The sequence below is a fragment of the Toxotes jaculatrix genome, chromosome 8 (assembly GCF_017976425.1).
Source record: "Toxotes jaculatrix isolate fToxJac2 chromosome 8, fToxJac2.pri, whole genome shotgun sequence".
In the NCBI taxonomy this organism is placed as follows: Eukaryota; Metazoa; Chordata; class Actinopteri; family Toxotidae; genus Toxotes; species Toxotes jaculatrix.
In genome coordinates this window covers 24290298-24305412 of record NC_054401.1, presented here as the reverse complement: position 1 = coordinate 24305412, position 15115 = coordinate 24290298, and the positions used below count along the sequence as shown (strand labels likewise).

At 40.9% G+C, this 15115-nt stretch overlaps 2 protein-coding genes across 5 annotated transcripts; both read right to left on the bottom strand.

Annotated features, from left to right (window-relative positions):
* Positions 1-678: 678 nt before the first annotated feature.
* On the bottom strand, positions 679-8708 carry bves (blood vessel epicardial substance). 4 transcript variants are annotated; one of them, XM_041045381.1, is made up of 9 exons: positions 8581-8701; positions 6664-6913; positions 5577-5701; positions 4909-5096; positions 4292-4400; positions 3940-4107; positions 3651-3792; positions 2432-2605; positions 679-2060 (listed from the first exon to the last, which is right to left on the bottom strand). In XM_041045381.1, exons 2-8 carry the CDS (start codon positions 6887-6889, stop codon positions 2475-2477), a joined length of 1089 nt encoding a protein of 362 aa, XP_040901315.1. In that variant the 5' UTR covers positions 6890-6913; positions 8581-8701; the 3' UTR covers positions 679-2060; positions 2432-2474. The 4 variants fall into 4 exon arrangements, with proteins under 4 accessions (XP_040901315.1, XP_040901316.1, XP_040901314.1 ...); XM_041045382.1 differs by having other exon boundaries at positions 2436-2605; XM_041045380.1 differs by having other exon boundaries at positions 679-2605; positions 6664-6923; positions 8581-8708.
* Positions 8709-9441: 733 nt separating this feature from the next.
* On the bottom strand, positions 9442-14696 carry popdc3 (popeye domain containing 3). Its single transcript, XM_041043426.1, has 3 exons — positions 14079-14696; positions 12338-12446; positions 9442-11416 (listed from the first exon to the last, which is right to left on the bottom strand). The coding sequence occupies exons 1-3, from the start codon at positions 14582-14584 to the stop codon at positions 11138-11140; spliced, it is 894 nt and encodes a 297-aa protein (XP_040899360.1). The 5' UTR covers positions 14585-14696; the 3' UTR covers positions 9442-11137.
* Positions 14697-15115: the final 419 nt, after the last annotated feature.

Sequence of the window (15115 nt, the reverse complement as noted above, 5' to 3'; positions counted from 1 at the left end):
AGAGTCCGATCAAGTGGACGTCTTCTAACAATATAGCATTTTTGATACAAAGTTCCCTTTGCCATGACTCAGCAAGACCACCCTGCTAGTCTCACAGCAACAACTGAAACAGATCAGATTTAGATGAATTATCATACTGTTTATATTCATAAATCCATGCAGATGCTTCCTTTATCATACATCAAACTGATGTCATTTATGCAAAGAAATTATTAAAAAAAAAATTTTTTATAAACTGCTGCTGCTTAATTACCTTAGTAGTACATTGTTCAGAGATCTTAGACACAGACCCTATACTTAAGTATAGACTTTGATTCATTACTGATTCCTAGTTGGAAACAAATAAAAAGTCCCTGTCTTGTTTCCAGACATTTAGGAGGAACTGAGGCTTGTCACACCTTTGATAGAGTTTTCTTTTCTAACATAAGTCTCCAGAACTAAATAATAAAAAAAAAGACTTATCAGTTTGGTTCGATGGTTAATAGTTTACAGTTTTACTGACTTCACTGTAATGAACCAAGCATGGTTGGCGCATTATGTCCACGGGGTGGCGCTCCAATCCTACAAATACTAGACTGTGATACCTTTACCCTGACTTTGACAATTCAGCTCAGTGGGGTAGACCAGAATCCAAAGCTGTAACATACGTCAAACAGCAAACAGTATTAAGACGAGACATTTCACACCAATAGTTTATTAAACACACACAGTGAACTGTGTTCAGTTTCAAACATCATAAAAAGAATACATTGTTAAATAAAATAATTTCTACAAAGAAAATCCTCACTAACAAAAATTCTGTGGTGAACGTTGTGACACTTATGAGCTTATGGCTAAAACAGAAAAATGCTTGTGCATAAATGTATTAAAAGCATAATAAAAATGGATTTGCATCAATGATCATATCACACAAAGACAAGAGACTGACAGAGTTATGTTTTCCAAAAACAAATGAACGAAAATTTACATGATTCTGTTTTGAGCGTGATCTGTCCTGGATGGCAGGACTGTGCTGTATAGTCAGAAGTTAGAAGTAGTTGTTTGAGCCCGACTGATACAGATACTGATATTAGAATTTGAGACCAATTCTAATACTGAAATTTAAGAATTAAAAGCAGCACTAATTAATATTTTTATATAAACAATAGAGCAAATAATTAAATGTAATGTGAAGGGCCCACAAGTTATCCCAGTGTGGTGCAGGAAGCGTGAGAAAAATTCAGACCACTGAGAAATCAGAGGAGCCTCTGTCTGTGTCGAGGCCAACAAATGATTTAATAACTTAGTGGTAAATGAGAGGGCAGTAGTGTCTCTTCCTCAACACTCCTAAAGGTGAGCTACACACTGAGCTAGGCTGTTCAATAAGTCAGTTGTAATTGTAATGTTACAAAATGTTGTAATTTCCATTTAGACCTCATGATGGCACTGTTGTTTCACTGTTACAATGAATAAATGCAGACACAATGACGAAGAGTCCATCTGCACAAGACCATTTAACAGGAATGGTGCACACTTTGTAATATAACCATGTGGCAATAACCACCAGTGAGTGAGTGAGTGTGATGAGCGATGACTGACTGTTTGGGGTTTGGCTGGTGAGAAGTTACCACAGGCTGTAATGTAATATAACCATTCATATAACTGTATGAAACCATTCCCACAACTTCTGTAATGTCAGCATGTTGTGTGTATGTGTGAGAGAATCAATAACGTTGCACAACAAGTCAAACTTCTGTCACGAGCCAAGTCAGCATTCCCCTTTTTTTTAGTTGCTCCCCTCAGCGACTGATAAGGACGAGATAATGCTGACCTCTCATTCACCAGTGCCTGCCACCATACAGAGGCTCCCTCAAAAATGTGGTTCAGTTTTTTTCTGCAATACATGTGATTGTCGTTGGGCAAGGTGCTGCGTTGGCCAATCACGTAAGTGGACGATCGGACTGAAGACGACCACGGGAAGAAGCTTCTTGTTTACCGTGAAGCGTTGTTAGGTTCTGCTGTTTACCCAGACACTGCGGACATCATTGCCGCCGTGGTGACCTTTCCAGAGTTGTACAAACCTGCCGTGGAGTAAAAGGTCATACATCGCTGCACTGTCACTTTCTGTTTTATTGGTCTCAAGTCAGAATTCTCCTTTGTATTAACACACTGTCAAACACCCCCAGCGACATGGACCCTTGCTTGACCTGCTGCACCAGATGTTTTTTTTTTTGTGTGTGTGTGTGTGAATGCTAATATTTTTTAGTTTTAATAAACACATTAACTTTTGAAAAGGTTTTTGTGACATTTTACAGCATTAAAATAAAACCTGTCAGTGCTCTGTGGTGGACAGACTCTTTCTAAATGACCGCACACATATCTTTCACATGTCTTTTAGTAGCAGCCATGTCGGTGTTCAGTCAGGCTCTAGGAGTCAGGTTATTAAACAGACCTACATAATATCCATCCGATGATGTGTGTTCCTCTCCTGCAGGCTACACCTCCTCCGTGGTGGACGTGCTGGGCATACGGTGAGACTCAGAGGGAGCAGATTCCTGGAAAACGTCATCCTCCATACCTTCTTCGATGGGATTCATCTTTGAGGTCTTGGTGCCAGGTGATTTTTCTAAAAAGAGATATTATATACAGCTGAATCAGTTAGATGTTTTTATATATAACTGGCATATATGCAGTTAGGGATGAAATAAATGTGGTCACATGTCACAGAGGACAAAACCTTTCACAACAATTTACTCTAGAGGAGGAGGTACACACACACACACAAACACAGAGAGAGCGAGACATACACCCTCCAGACCCCAGCAGAGGATAAGTGCACAAGCAGATACTCTGAAACCAGAAAAAGGCCTGTGAATGTGTTTCCATTACCACCAGCAGTTGGTGCATTAGAACTCTGAGAGCCCTTCTGCAGAACAGAAATGGAGGTGCTCTTCTGGACTCAAAGCATTTTGAAGTGCAACACTCCACTGCAGATGCTTTTAGTCTGTGCGCAGGCTAGCACAGATACAAATATTTGGTTTTCTGGAGCACCCCCCCCCCCCCCCCCCCCCGCCCCTAATGCAAGTGATGCTTTCACTCTGTTTTATAGAGAATATGAATGAGTGATGTCACTTGAGTTCAACAAATGTGGGCTGTTGAAGGAAGAAGAGGATATTTTTAGATAAATGCAGCCAAGGCCAGCATGGGGTTATTTTATTTTTTTACATAACTGTTAATTATCTTAAAACATGAAAACTTCTTGAGACATCAAACATGTTTGAACATACCTTGTTAGCTACATTCATGTTTATTCACACTGACAAAATTCAGATTACAGGTACAGCTGAACAGGCTACCACGAAGGTGAGGGACTCGCGAGAGACAGAGAGAGAGAGTGAAAAATGAATTGTCCATGCAGCAGAAGCTGAGATATCCCAACTTCCCATAATGCAACTCAACAGAATCTTTTGTCAGACTCTCTCCAATGACACTGTGGTAGGGGACAGACTTTTTCCTCTTCCACTCAGACATGGGTTCATTTAGTGAGTACTTATTTCCTGTGTTTTTCAGGTTATTGTTTTTGTAATAGTTGGCCACTTGTTAATAACTGATGTTATCCCATCAGAAAAACTGAAACAGCTTCAGTCATGTTGAGTGATGATGGGACTTACGGAGCGATGATCCAGCCGATCCTCCTCGCAGGATCTGGTTAAGGACATCATCCGTGTCGTTGGTGCTCGCCATGCTGTTCCTCATCTGCATCATGGACAGCTGAGAGCACAGGCTGGGCTGACGGTCCATCTTCTTCACCGCCTGGGGATCATGATCCACCACCATCATCATCCACACCATCCGTACAATAAGAACTGTCACAGCCATCATACATTATGGTGCTAAAGTGTTAATAACTAAAATCATCCAAAAAATAACTTTAGAATCTGACAGCAGAGTTTGACCCACCTTGTCGCTGAGCGTGGGGTCGTTCAGCGAGTACAGTTTATTGGTGATGTCTTTGCCAATGAGGTACCTGAACACCTCACTGAGGAAAGTGTCCGACTCCAGGAAGAAGGTGAGCCTCTCTCGAGACCAACACAAGAACTTACAGTTCTCCTCCGCCATGATGGTCACCTGTCACTCAAACACACTGGCAAATTAGTTTTTCAAGAAAATAAGGTGAGTATGAGCTAACCCTGAAGGAGAAGGAGCAGCAGGTTTTATTTCTTCTTAACTGATTTTTTCTTAACTCAGTTAAGCAGTGCTGGCACAAATGGGGTTTGTTCACATCTTTTATTTCATTTGATTTTCATGTTACCTGGAACTTCTCTCCTCTGTGCATCTCAGTGGACCTGAACTCTGGAGAGTCAATGAATGAATTGGTGTAGATGTTGTGGAGGAAATGGCCCCTGTATGAAACCTTCATCCTGTCATAGAGAAACTATAGATTAGTCAAAATTAATCGGATTAATCTTAAAAACAAAAAAAAGCATTGATTGTGATTTTAAGCCTTAGATCCTCTAAGGGACAGTAGGTGCTGAAATTACTATAGTAATTTTGTTAGTCATATTTTGTATAGTCAAATTTATTCCAAATGTCTCAGCTCTTAACTATATTCACACTGTTCCACATTCACTTTCTAAATTAATGTAAAAGTCTCAACTTCATCATCAGAATTACTCCAAAAATCCCAAATTCAGTCCCAGAAGTTTTCAAAAGAATGAACTGATTTTTCAGTGCTATTTGATACTAGGATATATTATATATAAACCTAAATGGATGTTTGAAGGCTGATATATTTTATATTACATGAGCAAGTAGCCGTCTCTTGTGCTTATGTATTCAGTATTTCCAATTTACTATATGTTAATGCTAACAACTTAGATTATTGTAAAGGTACACTCTCTAATTTTGACATAGCTCCTTCTCACATACTTTCCTTTGAGCAGAATGCTGAGGCGTTCGTCCACAGAGGTCTTGTCCTCAGCGGCGTAGGCCTGGCCTTTCTTCAGCGTCTGGATGGTGCAGAACTGTCCCGTGAGCCTCTGGAACAAAGCCTCCTGCACATGGAGGGGCTCAAACATCCGCTTGTAGACCGACCGCAGCTCCCTGTCGATCTTAATCTGACAGAGCAGAGAGCAGAGCTACAGCCACAGACTCGTCTTTCCGGTGGAAATGTAACATCAAAACGGCACTTGAGTAAAGCTGCGGTGGTCTATGGGAGAATTACGTTGAAACCAGTAGGTGAATCAGTAAAGAAGCAGCGTCTGAGGAGGACAGGTCTCCTGTCTCATTATGAAATGTCCTGCTCTGATTCTATCAGTTTGCTGGAGGCCCCCCTTACTTCCATTCAATCCCCCTGTGGCACCCATGGATTTCATCAAACCTGCATCTTATTAGCATAAAGCAGGACCGAACCCAGGAGGATATGCTGCTTCCTGACAGAGACGGCGAAGGAAAAAACTCACTGCCAAGCCTCAGCATAAATAAACAGCTTTTTTCAGGTTCAGTATTTCAATTTAGTCAAACACTCCAATGGCCTGAATGTGAAGTGACTGATGAATGTGAATGAGGGAGAATGTGGCTGTTGCTGTAGAACTCACAGGCCTTCGTTTGTACAGGAGGAAGAAGAAGTGCATGAAGTTGACCACCAGGAAAACCACATTCCAAACCATCACATCCAGGTTGCACCTGTACAGGGTGGCCCACGCAATGAAGAGAGCACATCCTGTCAGGGTGGAAGACGTAGAACAAAGTGGATTTAGACAATTAAACAATTCAAACAATCACTTAATATGTTAAGTTTGAGTCACTTTCATAAATGACAGTGTATGTGTCAGTTATTTAAGACTGATCACTGATCACTGTTTGCCTGAAAACTGTCAAACAATTTCATCTATGGTTTTAGTGCCTGATATATTCTGTACATTAACTTTTCAAAACGCTGATTCGAAGCCTTCTCCACACTGTTCAACTGGAATAAAAATTCAAATATTTAATTCAACTGCAGCTTAAAACGTATTTATTTTTAAAGTTTAATTAATATTAAAAACTTCATTTAATTAATATTTTAATTGATTTATTTATTTTATATTTGCTTGTTTTTTATTGCTATAACTAAGACCTGTGTGGTCTTCGATAATCAAAAATGATTTAAAAAGATGTTTTAAAGTGACCTTACAAGGCTCAGTGCTGTAGCTCTGTTAGTTTACTCTTCCTCCTCACTCTGTTTCTTTTTCTCTGTAAAACCCTCCGAGACTCGCTTGTGCCAAAGGGCAATATAAATAAATGAACTGTCAAAATTACAACCGCATTTCCCATAAATCCTGCTGCTTCCTGTCTCCACTCTCTCTCCAAGCCGAAGATAAACATGTTGGAAGTGCTTTTTCCATCTGCCATTCTCTCCTTCCTTTATCTGCCATTATGAGAGCCTTTTAGGGCCTCGGCTCTGTTGAAGAGATTCTCTCTTTGTGCAGAACAGCTTTTAAAAAAAAATCCACCTCTGAACCCAAACTAAACCAAAACCTCAACACGCCTGTGGCAATAATTTCCCGATGCTCTGACACGTTTGATTGCAGGTTTGATTACAGTAAAAACCCCTGTTGAGGCTGTTCTTATTATTCTCTTATATTCCCAGCCACAGAGTTATGACCACAGGAATGCCACCAGCAGGGGGCACTGTGGACTGACCTGTCATCAGGAGGAGGCGCAGCAGGATCATGTGCAGACCCAGGGTGGTCGGGATGACCAGGCCCAGCAGCAGGGACAGGTTCCCCAGATGGAAGATGATGTGGTGGGCCTGCTCCCACTCCTGGCACAAGGTAGCATTGGGCTCGGCCAGGATTCCTGGAGTGGCTGAGAGAAAGGAGGGCACTGTGGTGTAGAGGAGGAGGGGGTGATCCGAGGTAGAGGACATCCTTCAGCGGGGTCACCTTGCAGACAAGGGCGAGCTGAGAGAACATGTTTATTGGAGGAATTGTTCTGGGTTTATAGGTAACATGCTGTTAGCAAAGATGTGAAGATGTTTTCACAAAAAAAATCTTTATCCTGCTACAAACCCAGTTTTTTTATTTCGTGTGTTTCTTAATTTACGTGACTTGAAGCAGCATTCATTGGCACAACAAGCTGAAAACTCACCATCAGACATATCATCACCTAACAAAGCTGTTGTGGCAAACATGTCAGCAAATGGGCTGCCTATTCACACGATCAGCATTATCATTCATTTGGAGTTGTGTTGTCCACCTGATGACTTTAAATCCAATATGCTCTCTACGTTTAGCTCTGGTTTTGGTCTCCAACAAGACATATCTGGCCTCTAAGCATTAAACTGGTCCACAGTGTTCACCAGCTAGTTGCTAACTTTGGCTGCATTCATGCAACGTCTGCAGAACAGAAAGGAATTATCCAGATTTGAGAGTTGGCAATTAGTTTCCCTCCAGCCGCAAAGTCACATTATATAAATAAGCAAGATCGGCAAAATCTTTATTGTGTTATATATTTGTAGAGGAAGTAAAACCAGATACAAACAAATTTTCCTTTTAATTAGCTGAATGGAATGAATTGGAGTTTTTTTTATGTAGATATTACTGCCACCACCATCTTTGATGCCAATTTGGGAATCATTATTTTGTGCGTTGCCAGTTTTAATTTGTAAATAATATGACGTCCTTATGTTCAATAGTCCAGGGTTACCTGTTTTAGCAGGAGCTTTAATTAACAAGACACACACATGTAGTATAGCAGATGCTGTAATATTATGACAGACAAAAAGTTGTGCCAAAAAAAAGGCAATTTCAGTTCAGGATTTGTGGAAATACAATGGTGTATGTCATCTAATGTGTACCTAAGTTGTTTCTTTGCATAGTGGTTTTGGTTTGGCTGTTTTTAGTGTTTAATTCAAGCCCTCTGCCTGCACACACTCTGCTCTGTGTGTGTGTGTGTGTGCTGACTGTGGCCCATGCTGCTCTGTTACAGGTGTGTTATTATTGTGTTAAATAGGTCACAGTGTTTTCTTAATTTATAGTATTGTTCTTGCACTTCCTTAATGTCTGGGCTGCACTAAGATAAATACCTTAAATAACAGACTTGTCAGCTTTTTTTTGGACTTAGAATGAACTTGTATAGTTTTGCAACTGAATTTGATGGTGGGAGTTTTTGGAGAAATCTAACTAACTTTGTAAGTCTGTCTGACCTTGCAGATATGAAAACTGTATTTACACTGAATAATATATCAAAAAAAAAAAAAACAACCTGTATTGGCAAAGAACAGTTTATGTCCAGTGTCACTGTACATCCTGTCATACATCTCACAGTGGGCTTGGACATGGAAGCTGCTGTGTAAACATCTGACTGTATCTGTTCTCCTCAGAAGATTAACTGAAGCACGTTCTCAAAGAAATTATCTTTTTAAATTCTGTTTTAAAAAAAAAAAAACTCCCAGCTGAAGGACTTAATATTCTCCCGCTGTAACAGTACCTGCTGCTGCTTTTTCCCCCCCTCAGATGTAAAAATAGCTGTGCTCATACTTTCAGATCATTTCTCACAGCTACAACTTTTCTAACTGCTCGTCCAAAGTATCGCAGAGGAAATCGCCTGCTCACTCACCGATTCAGCTGCTGCCGCTTAAAATGCGAGTGTGTGTCCGTCCAGCGCAGGAGGAGGAATGATTTCGGTGAAAGGCTTGAGACGCTGCTGGTGACTGCGGACTGGACCCCTCAGATCCGGGGAGGTGGGGTGGGGGGGTCTGCACAATGTGCGTCGCACATTCCACACGGCTGACAGCCAGAGACTAAAATAGGCAAGAAGGAGCGGAGGAGAGCGGAGAGTGTAGCTGCAGTGACCGAGCGCTCCGGCAGGGGGAGACGGAGCACACATTAACCCCCACCATTCATTTATACGGTCCATGTTCACGTAGCCAGAAAGTAAGTTGTGACTTAACTTTGTGAGGCTTTTGCATTTGTGTTGCGACGTTTGCATTTGCTTGGCCTTTCTCGGCCACCGTAACGAGCTGGTGTGGACCTGTCTTATACAGTCTATGGTGTGGACCAAAAACCTGTCCCTCAAACCCCACTGGTAATAATTTGCCAATAATTTACCAGTAATTCATTGCATATCATCCTCTTGTTGTCTTCAGCCAAATGTACTGATTTATCTGATGTTCGTGTAAAAGACGAGACGTAAATATTATTAAATATTATTCACAAACAAAAATGTTTTTTTAGTTCTGCTGGAATTAGATTGAAACTACAAATCACATTTTAAATAAAACTTACAGTTACACATACATTTATTTTATTATCAAACTTAACTCAAGGCCCATATACAAAGCCGTCTCTATGACAACGGAGAAAAATCCAACCAGTAGACTGTAGAGGCTGAGATGTGGTGGAAAGCATTAATAAAAGAGCTATAGCACCTTGAATTAAAATTATTTCAAAGTACTATAAATTTCATGGTCAGTTTACTATGTATTATATTGTAGCCAGACCGCCTGTATCATATTGTTTACACTGCTCTGTGTGTGTGTGCAAGAAGCCTAAGAAAAATCTACACGGTTTAACAAAGTATAATTTATTTTTACAGTAAAGTAAAGACACCATTACCCTATTTACATCTACTCTGATCACAGTCACTGATATAATCTGTCAGTGTTACACAATACAGAATCTTTTATGGTTAAGACATAAGCACCTCCTACTTAATTCACTTTATACATTCATAATACACCTATACATCCAACACAGAATCTGCTTTCCATTAAACCATGAATCTAAAAATTAAGTGGACAAATATTTGACTTTAGGTTCACTTTAACCTTAGCTGAACAGAACAATCTTAAGTGTCATGCACTAAAACCACTTTCCTACACACACACACACACACACACACACACACACACACACAAACATACAGATAAACTTGCACAGTTTCTCCTAAGTTATACAGACAAATCAGCTCCTCAGTCAAAGCTTTAGATTTTTAATTTGTTTTAATGCTGCTTGACTGCATGAGAAAATTTAGACCTGAAAACAGTCTGCCTGCCTGTCTGTCTGCCTGTCTGTCTGTCTGTCTGTCTCTGTCTGTCTGCCTGCCTGTCTGTCTGCTGAGTTTCCTCTGTTCTACTTCAGGGTATAATTGAAGCTATAGAAACAAATTAACAAGACACATTATCATAATATTAGTTGCCATAAGTGTTTTTTGTTGCTGGTTAAAACTGCCTACATGGCTTTGCCTGTAATGTAGGCTTAATACACTGTGCTGTGTTTAACTGTACTAAAGTGACAATTTAATGCTAGATCTGTAAAACCAAAGGAGTGGAAACCAGAAACTAGATAGGATTTTACTGCAGGTCCACAAATCTGTCTGATACAAAGTGAAGAGCAGCTGGTCTCATCAGTGCACACTCGACTGAAGGAATCAGATTTAACTTTGAAGATCTGAGACTGTGGTGGGGTACGGCCACAGTAATGAGTGTGTCCTGTTTCTTTCTCAGACTGAGATATTTCTTGGCAAACAACAGCCAGTCACAGTGACTGTGAACCATCAATGTATTAAGAGACCTGGACGCCACGTCCCTGAGATGGATCCCATTCATTTTCAATCAAAGCTGCTCACACGCTGCATTTTCAGGCTTCCTCTGGCTTCAGTGGTTTTGGGTTAATAAAGCATTAAAGTTCCTCTCCAGTTGAACCGGTTGAGAACATTACAACCAACTTTACAGCCAAACAAGTCAGAATGAACCAAAGTTACACACGTGATATAGCAGTGTTTCCAGCCTTGGGTATTTTTTTGCACATTCTTTGTCAGCAGTTGTTGCAGATATGTGGAGATGCTAAACTGCTTTGCACAGATAGAATCATTAGACTCAGAGCTTTTGAGTAAAGCATCATTTGTCAAGGTTACTTGAACACTGAGTCTGATACAGAGCTAAAACATAGCACATAAAGCAGCGCTACGAAGCCCAAAGCATCTGATGGATGGGACTGTGTGTTTTAAAGGAGTAAGTAACATTGGTCTTGTTGCTGTGAAGCAGCCTTTCAGATGTCTCAGGCTCTGAGACTCTATTCCCAAATTCCTACATGTAGTGAGTCAGTTCCAAGTGTTTAAGGCCTGGAGAGGAGTGTAAGTGTGTGTGTGTGTGTACGTGTGCGTGTGTGTGTGTTCAGGCAGTCCTTCCACTCTGCCCCGGCACTTGCAGGAGGACATCTGCCCTTTCTAATTCAGTCCCTGGCATGTGGCAGTAACTTGGTAAGCGGAGATCATAGCGGTGCCCGGACCTGTCGAAAGCCTTGTCATTAAGGGAGTACACCTTCTCCGCTATGTCGTTGCGCACAACCAGGGCAAAGATCTTAGCTATGTAGCGATGCTTGGCAAAAAGCAGATAGAGTTTCTTCCTCCTCCACGCCACATATCTGCAGGGCTCATCAGCACGGAGGGTCACCTGCCGAGAGGAAAACACTTATCAGAGAAAAGAGGCTGAAAGGACGTAAACTGGTTTTCATGTCTGTAAATTAAAGGATAATTACAGTTTATTACAACGTAGGTCTTATCTTATAGTTATACCCATCATTTCTATCAGTTATGATCAAAAAAGCTGGTGCTGAGATCTGCAAACAGAAACTATAAAGATAAATTTAGGACAAATATTCCAGTTAAATTAACTTTTTAATCATCTACATCTAAGAGTAAATTAAATCAGATTTCAATCTCTGTCATCAAATCCCTTTAAAAAAAAAACACAAAAAAAAACTAACAATGTGTTTGTCAGTGAATACTTTTTGATTTCCATACGGTCTGTAGCTCTCAGTCCACTGGTTCCTACTGCAGGGGGCAAATCTTTAACAACAGCTCATCATCCTTTAATTTTTAAAACAGCTTTTTCTAAAACCACTGGACACTGTTGGGGTTTTTTTTGTTTTTTACCAAATGTTACTCAAACAGGAGCAAACAGTGATGAACATTTGGTGCGCTAGTGAATATTTGGGGCAGCAGGATGGTGCATGTGGGATTCAGTCAAAATAAACTGCAGTGTGTGTGTGTGTGTCACCCACTGCAATAGTGTGGCTCACATGTGTTCTTAATAGTTCCTGGACACAAACAGACATTTAATTTTTCATAATAGTGAAATTACAGATTAACAATAGGTTAAATTCCCCTTTGAGTCATTCTAGTGACCCAGCTATTCACAATACCAGGATCCTGGTAGACTTATAAGACATGTTTGTTGGGGTCATGAGTATTTGTGGACCTAAGCTTGGGGTTAAAGGGATTACACAGGTGAATTAGTGAATTGACTTTCCTGAATTATTAATGCCTGATTTTTTTTTTTTTTTTTTTTGCAGGTGTATGAGTTAAAATGAACCTGGAAAACACCCTCCTCCGATGGTCTGAGAGAGTCCCACTCAGGTGAGTCCAGAAACTGGAAAGGGTAGATATAATGTAGAAACTCTCCATTAACTGTTACTCGGATTCTGTGGGAGAACGAATGAACAGCAATTATTAAACTTTCCAGTGGGAAAACGCTGTAACATAAATGGATAGATCTGATGCACTACAAGTTAACATGTAAAGATGAGGCCAAAATTATTGCTACGTCCCACTTAAAAAAGGGAAAAACACAATTTTCTCTGGAATAAGCTGAAACTGACAAAAGTAAGTGGCATCCGCTGTTCTGTGTTCCATATTTAACAGAACTGACAAGCTGCTTCTGATTTTCACTGGAACATATTACTTTAAATGATACAACAGACGAAAATGGCATGGACAAAAACATTGGGACCCTTCACTTAGTATTTTGTAGCACATCCTTTTGAAACCATAACTAAAATCAAACTCTTGTGTAGCTCTTAACGAGACTCCTGCACTTCTCAGCTGGTAGTTTGGCCAAACTCTTCCTATGCAAACCGCCCTCTCAGGTTTGATGGTACCTTCTCCCAGCTTTGAGTTTCAGCTCTTTCCATAGATGATCATTTTCATAGAAGATCAGGACCCACAGCATTTAGATGTAAAGTTTTGATTCATTCTCCTGTTGCAGGAGCCACGACCTGTAAGTCAGACAGAGCACTCTGACACTGGACAGGGTGTTTTGCTCCTTGATAATCTCCTGATTTCATTGTGTCCTGCACAGATTCTAAGAACCCAAAGCAACTCCATTACCTAACTGTTCTTTACTCTGAAAGCTTCATTTTTCCTTCTGTGGGCACACAGCAGATGTAACTTTCCAAAAAGATCTCATTTAGTTTCATCTCTCCAAAGAGCAATCCCCCCAGAAACACCGTGGCTTGTCAACATGCATTTTAACTCCAGTTTTTCATGTTTCTCTTTCTAAAGTGGGCTCTTCCTGGGTCTTCTTTCATTCAGACACTGCTGCACCTTGATACTGGAATCCTCCATCCAATCCAATCCAATCCATTTATTACCACTTCTACCAGGTACAGATTATTTTTGGCCATTTTAAGCATTTTTCCACAGTGTCTTTGTTGTATTCTATGGCAAACCAAACCAAACCATGAGCATTGTTTCAGTGAGGTCTGAGGGTACCAACACTTTTGCCCACTTCTGTATGTAGATCTATGTTTACTGAGGTCCTGCATATATGTCAAAGGGCTGAAACAATGTACTGAACCCATAAATAACAATAGGTAGGTCACTGGGGCCAGTTACCTTCACTGACCACCTGTCTCAGCTATTATGTTGTTACAGTTGTGGTATAGGGACAACACATGTATGCATGTGCAGTATATCTATCTCTATATCTATATCTATATATACACATATATATGAATGATCTGGTGCACAATTACCCTACATTACTGACATAATATAAAGAGAAACAAAATTGATAACAGCAGTTTCCATTCAGATTAATTATATTCATACACGTAATGTTTAAAATGTGTCTTATATTCAACTTGTCCACGTGTCTTCACCTGGAGGCTCCTTGTTAGTCAATGGTTCATTGACAGAATTTGGCCCAAAAATTACTGTAATACTGCCCTGAGTTTTACTTATTCTATGTTTTATTCATTTATTTTTTTTTATCCTTAACTAAAACTAATTCCATGCAGTCTGGTGTGAGACAGTATCAGGGCTGATGTACTCACCTGCCCGACAGGAGCACCGACAGCTTGTCAATGTTGGTTTTTCCCTCTATGGCGAAGCAGTGGTTCTTTTCTAGGGTGTGGATCTCCCCGTCACAGCAGGCCACTATCTTCCCGTAGTGTGTGAGCGACACCCTCAGCTTCTTAAACATGCAGTGGTAAAGATCCTGGAAGTCCTTGTCGAAGGAGAGGCTCCTCAGCCGGTAGGACACGTGCAGGACTTGTCCCAAACTCACACCGAAGAGCGCGAAACTCCACAGGAAAGAGTCCGTGGTGCAGGAGTCCGACCATGCCCACAGAGTGGAGCAGAAGAAGCCCAGAGTCAGGAAGGTGAACAGGTACAGGAGTCCGTAAAAGCCGCTGCCCCCCATGAAGCCGAGGAAGAGGAAGATATTGGCGAGGTGGAACACGGAGCCCTCCGAGCCGTCCCTCCACGCCTCACACAGCGGGTACGCCGGCGCCACCTGCTCCACCGTGAAGTTCATGGCTTCGAAGTCCGGAGGCTCCATGTCTACGCAGCTCAGTAAAACTAACGGCGGAGTCAGCACCAACACAACCAGGGTCTGTGGGAGCTCACAGGGCGCTCAGAGCGGCGTCTGAGCGCTGCCCAGCTGTCACCCGACTGTGTGAAGAGGACCGAGGTACCGAGAGACGACCGGAAACAGCGTCGGCAGAAAAAATAAAACAACCCCAGGTTTATTCATAGGAATACATAATAATGCCCGCGAGAAAGTTAGTCAAGCCCCAAACATTATTTATTAATGGGATTAAGAAAATAAAACAATGAATAAAATTTAACGTCCACACAAATGAACACATTAATATGAAAAATATAATATAATATAATGAATTGTCATTTTAAAGTAGAGCTGCTCGAGCTGTCCGAATATTTAGTACTGTTATATTTATTGAGAGTCAGATCACTGTAGCAACACTGTGCAGCTGTATTATGTAGAAACTCAGTATTAAGAGCAGATCAGGATTAGGAGCAAAAAAAACGTGATCAGGAAAACTTTTGTCTGAGCTCGCTGACTTTTCAA

What these genes read in the sequence shown, in the direction of transcription:
- bves (XM_041045380.1), bottom strand. Translation starts at nt 6,889, where the DNA reads ATGTCCTCTACCTCGGATCACCCCCTCCTCCTCTACACCACAGTGCCC. An exon ending in GCGCCTCCTCCTGATGACAG is followed by an intron (nt 5,702 to 6,663) that starts GTCAGTCCACAG and finishes CCACCCTGACAG; the next exon opens with GATGTGCTCTCTTCATTGCG. An exon ending in ATCGGCTGGATCATCGCTCC is followed by an intron (nt 2,606 to 3,650) that starts GTAAGTCCCATC and finishes ATCTCTTTTTAG; the next exon opens with AAAAATCACCTGGCACCAAG.
- popdc3 (XM_041043426.1), bottom strand. Translation starts at nt 14,584, where the DNA reads ATGGAGCCTCCGGACTTCGAAGCCATGAACTTCACGGTGGAGCAGGTG. An exon ending in TCGGTGCTCCTGTCGGGCAG is followed by an intron (nt 12,447 to 14,078) that starts GTGAGTACATCA and finishes GTTCTCCCACAG; the next exon opens with AATCCGAGTAACAGTTAATG. An exon ending in CGGAGGAGGGTGTTTTCCAG is followed by an intron (nt 11,417 to 12,337) that starts GTTCATTTTAAC and finishes TCCTCTCGGCAG; the next exon opens with GTGACCCTCCGTGCTGATGA.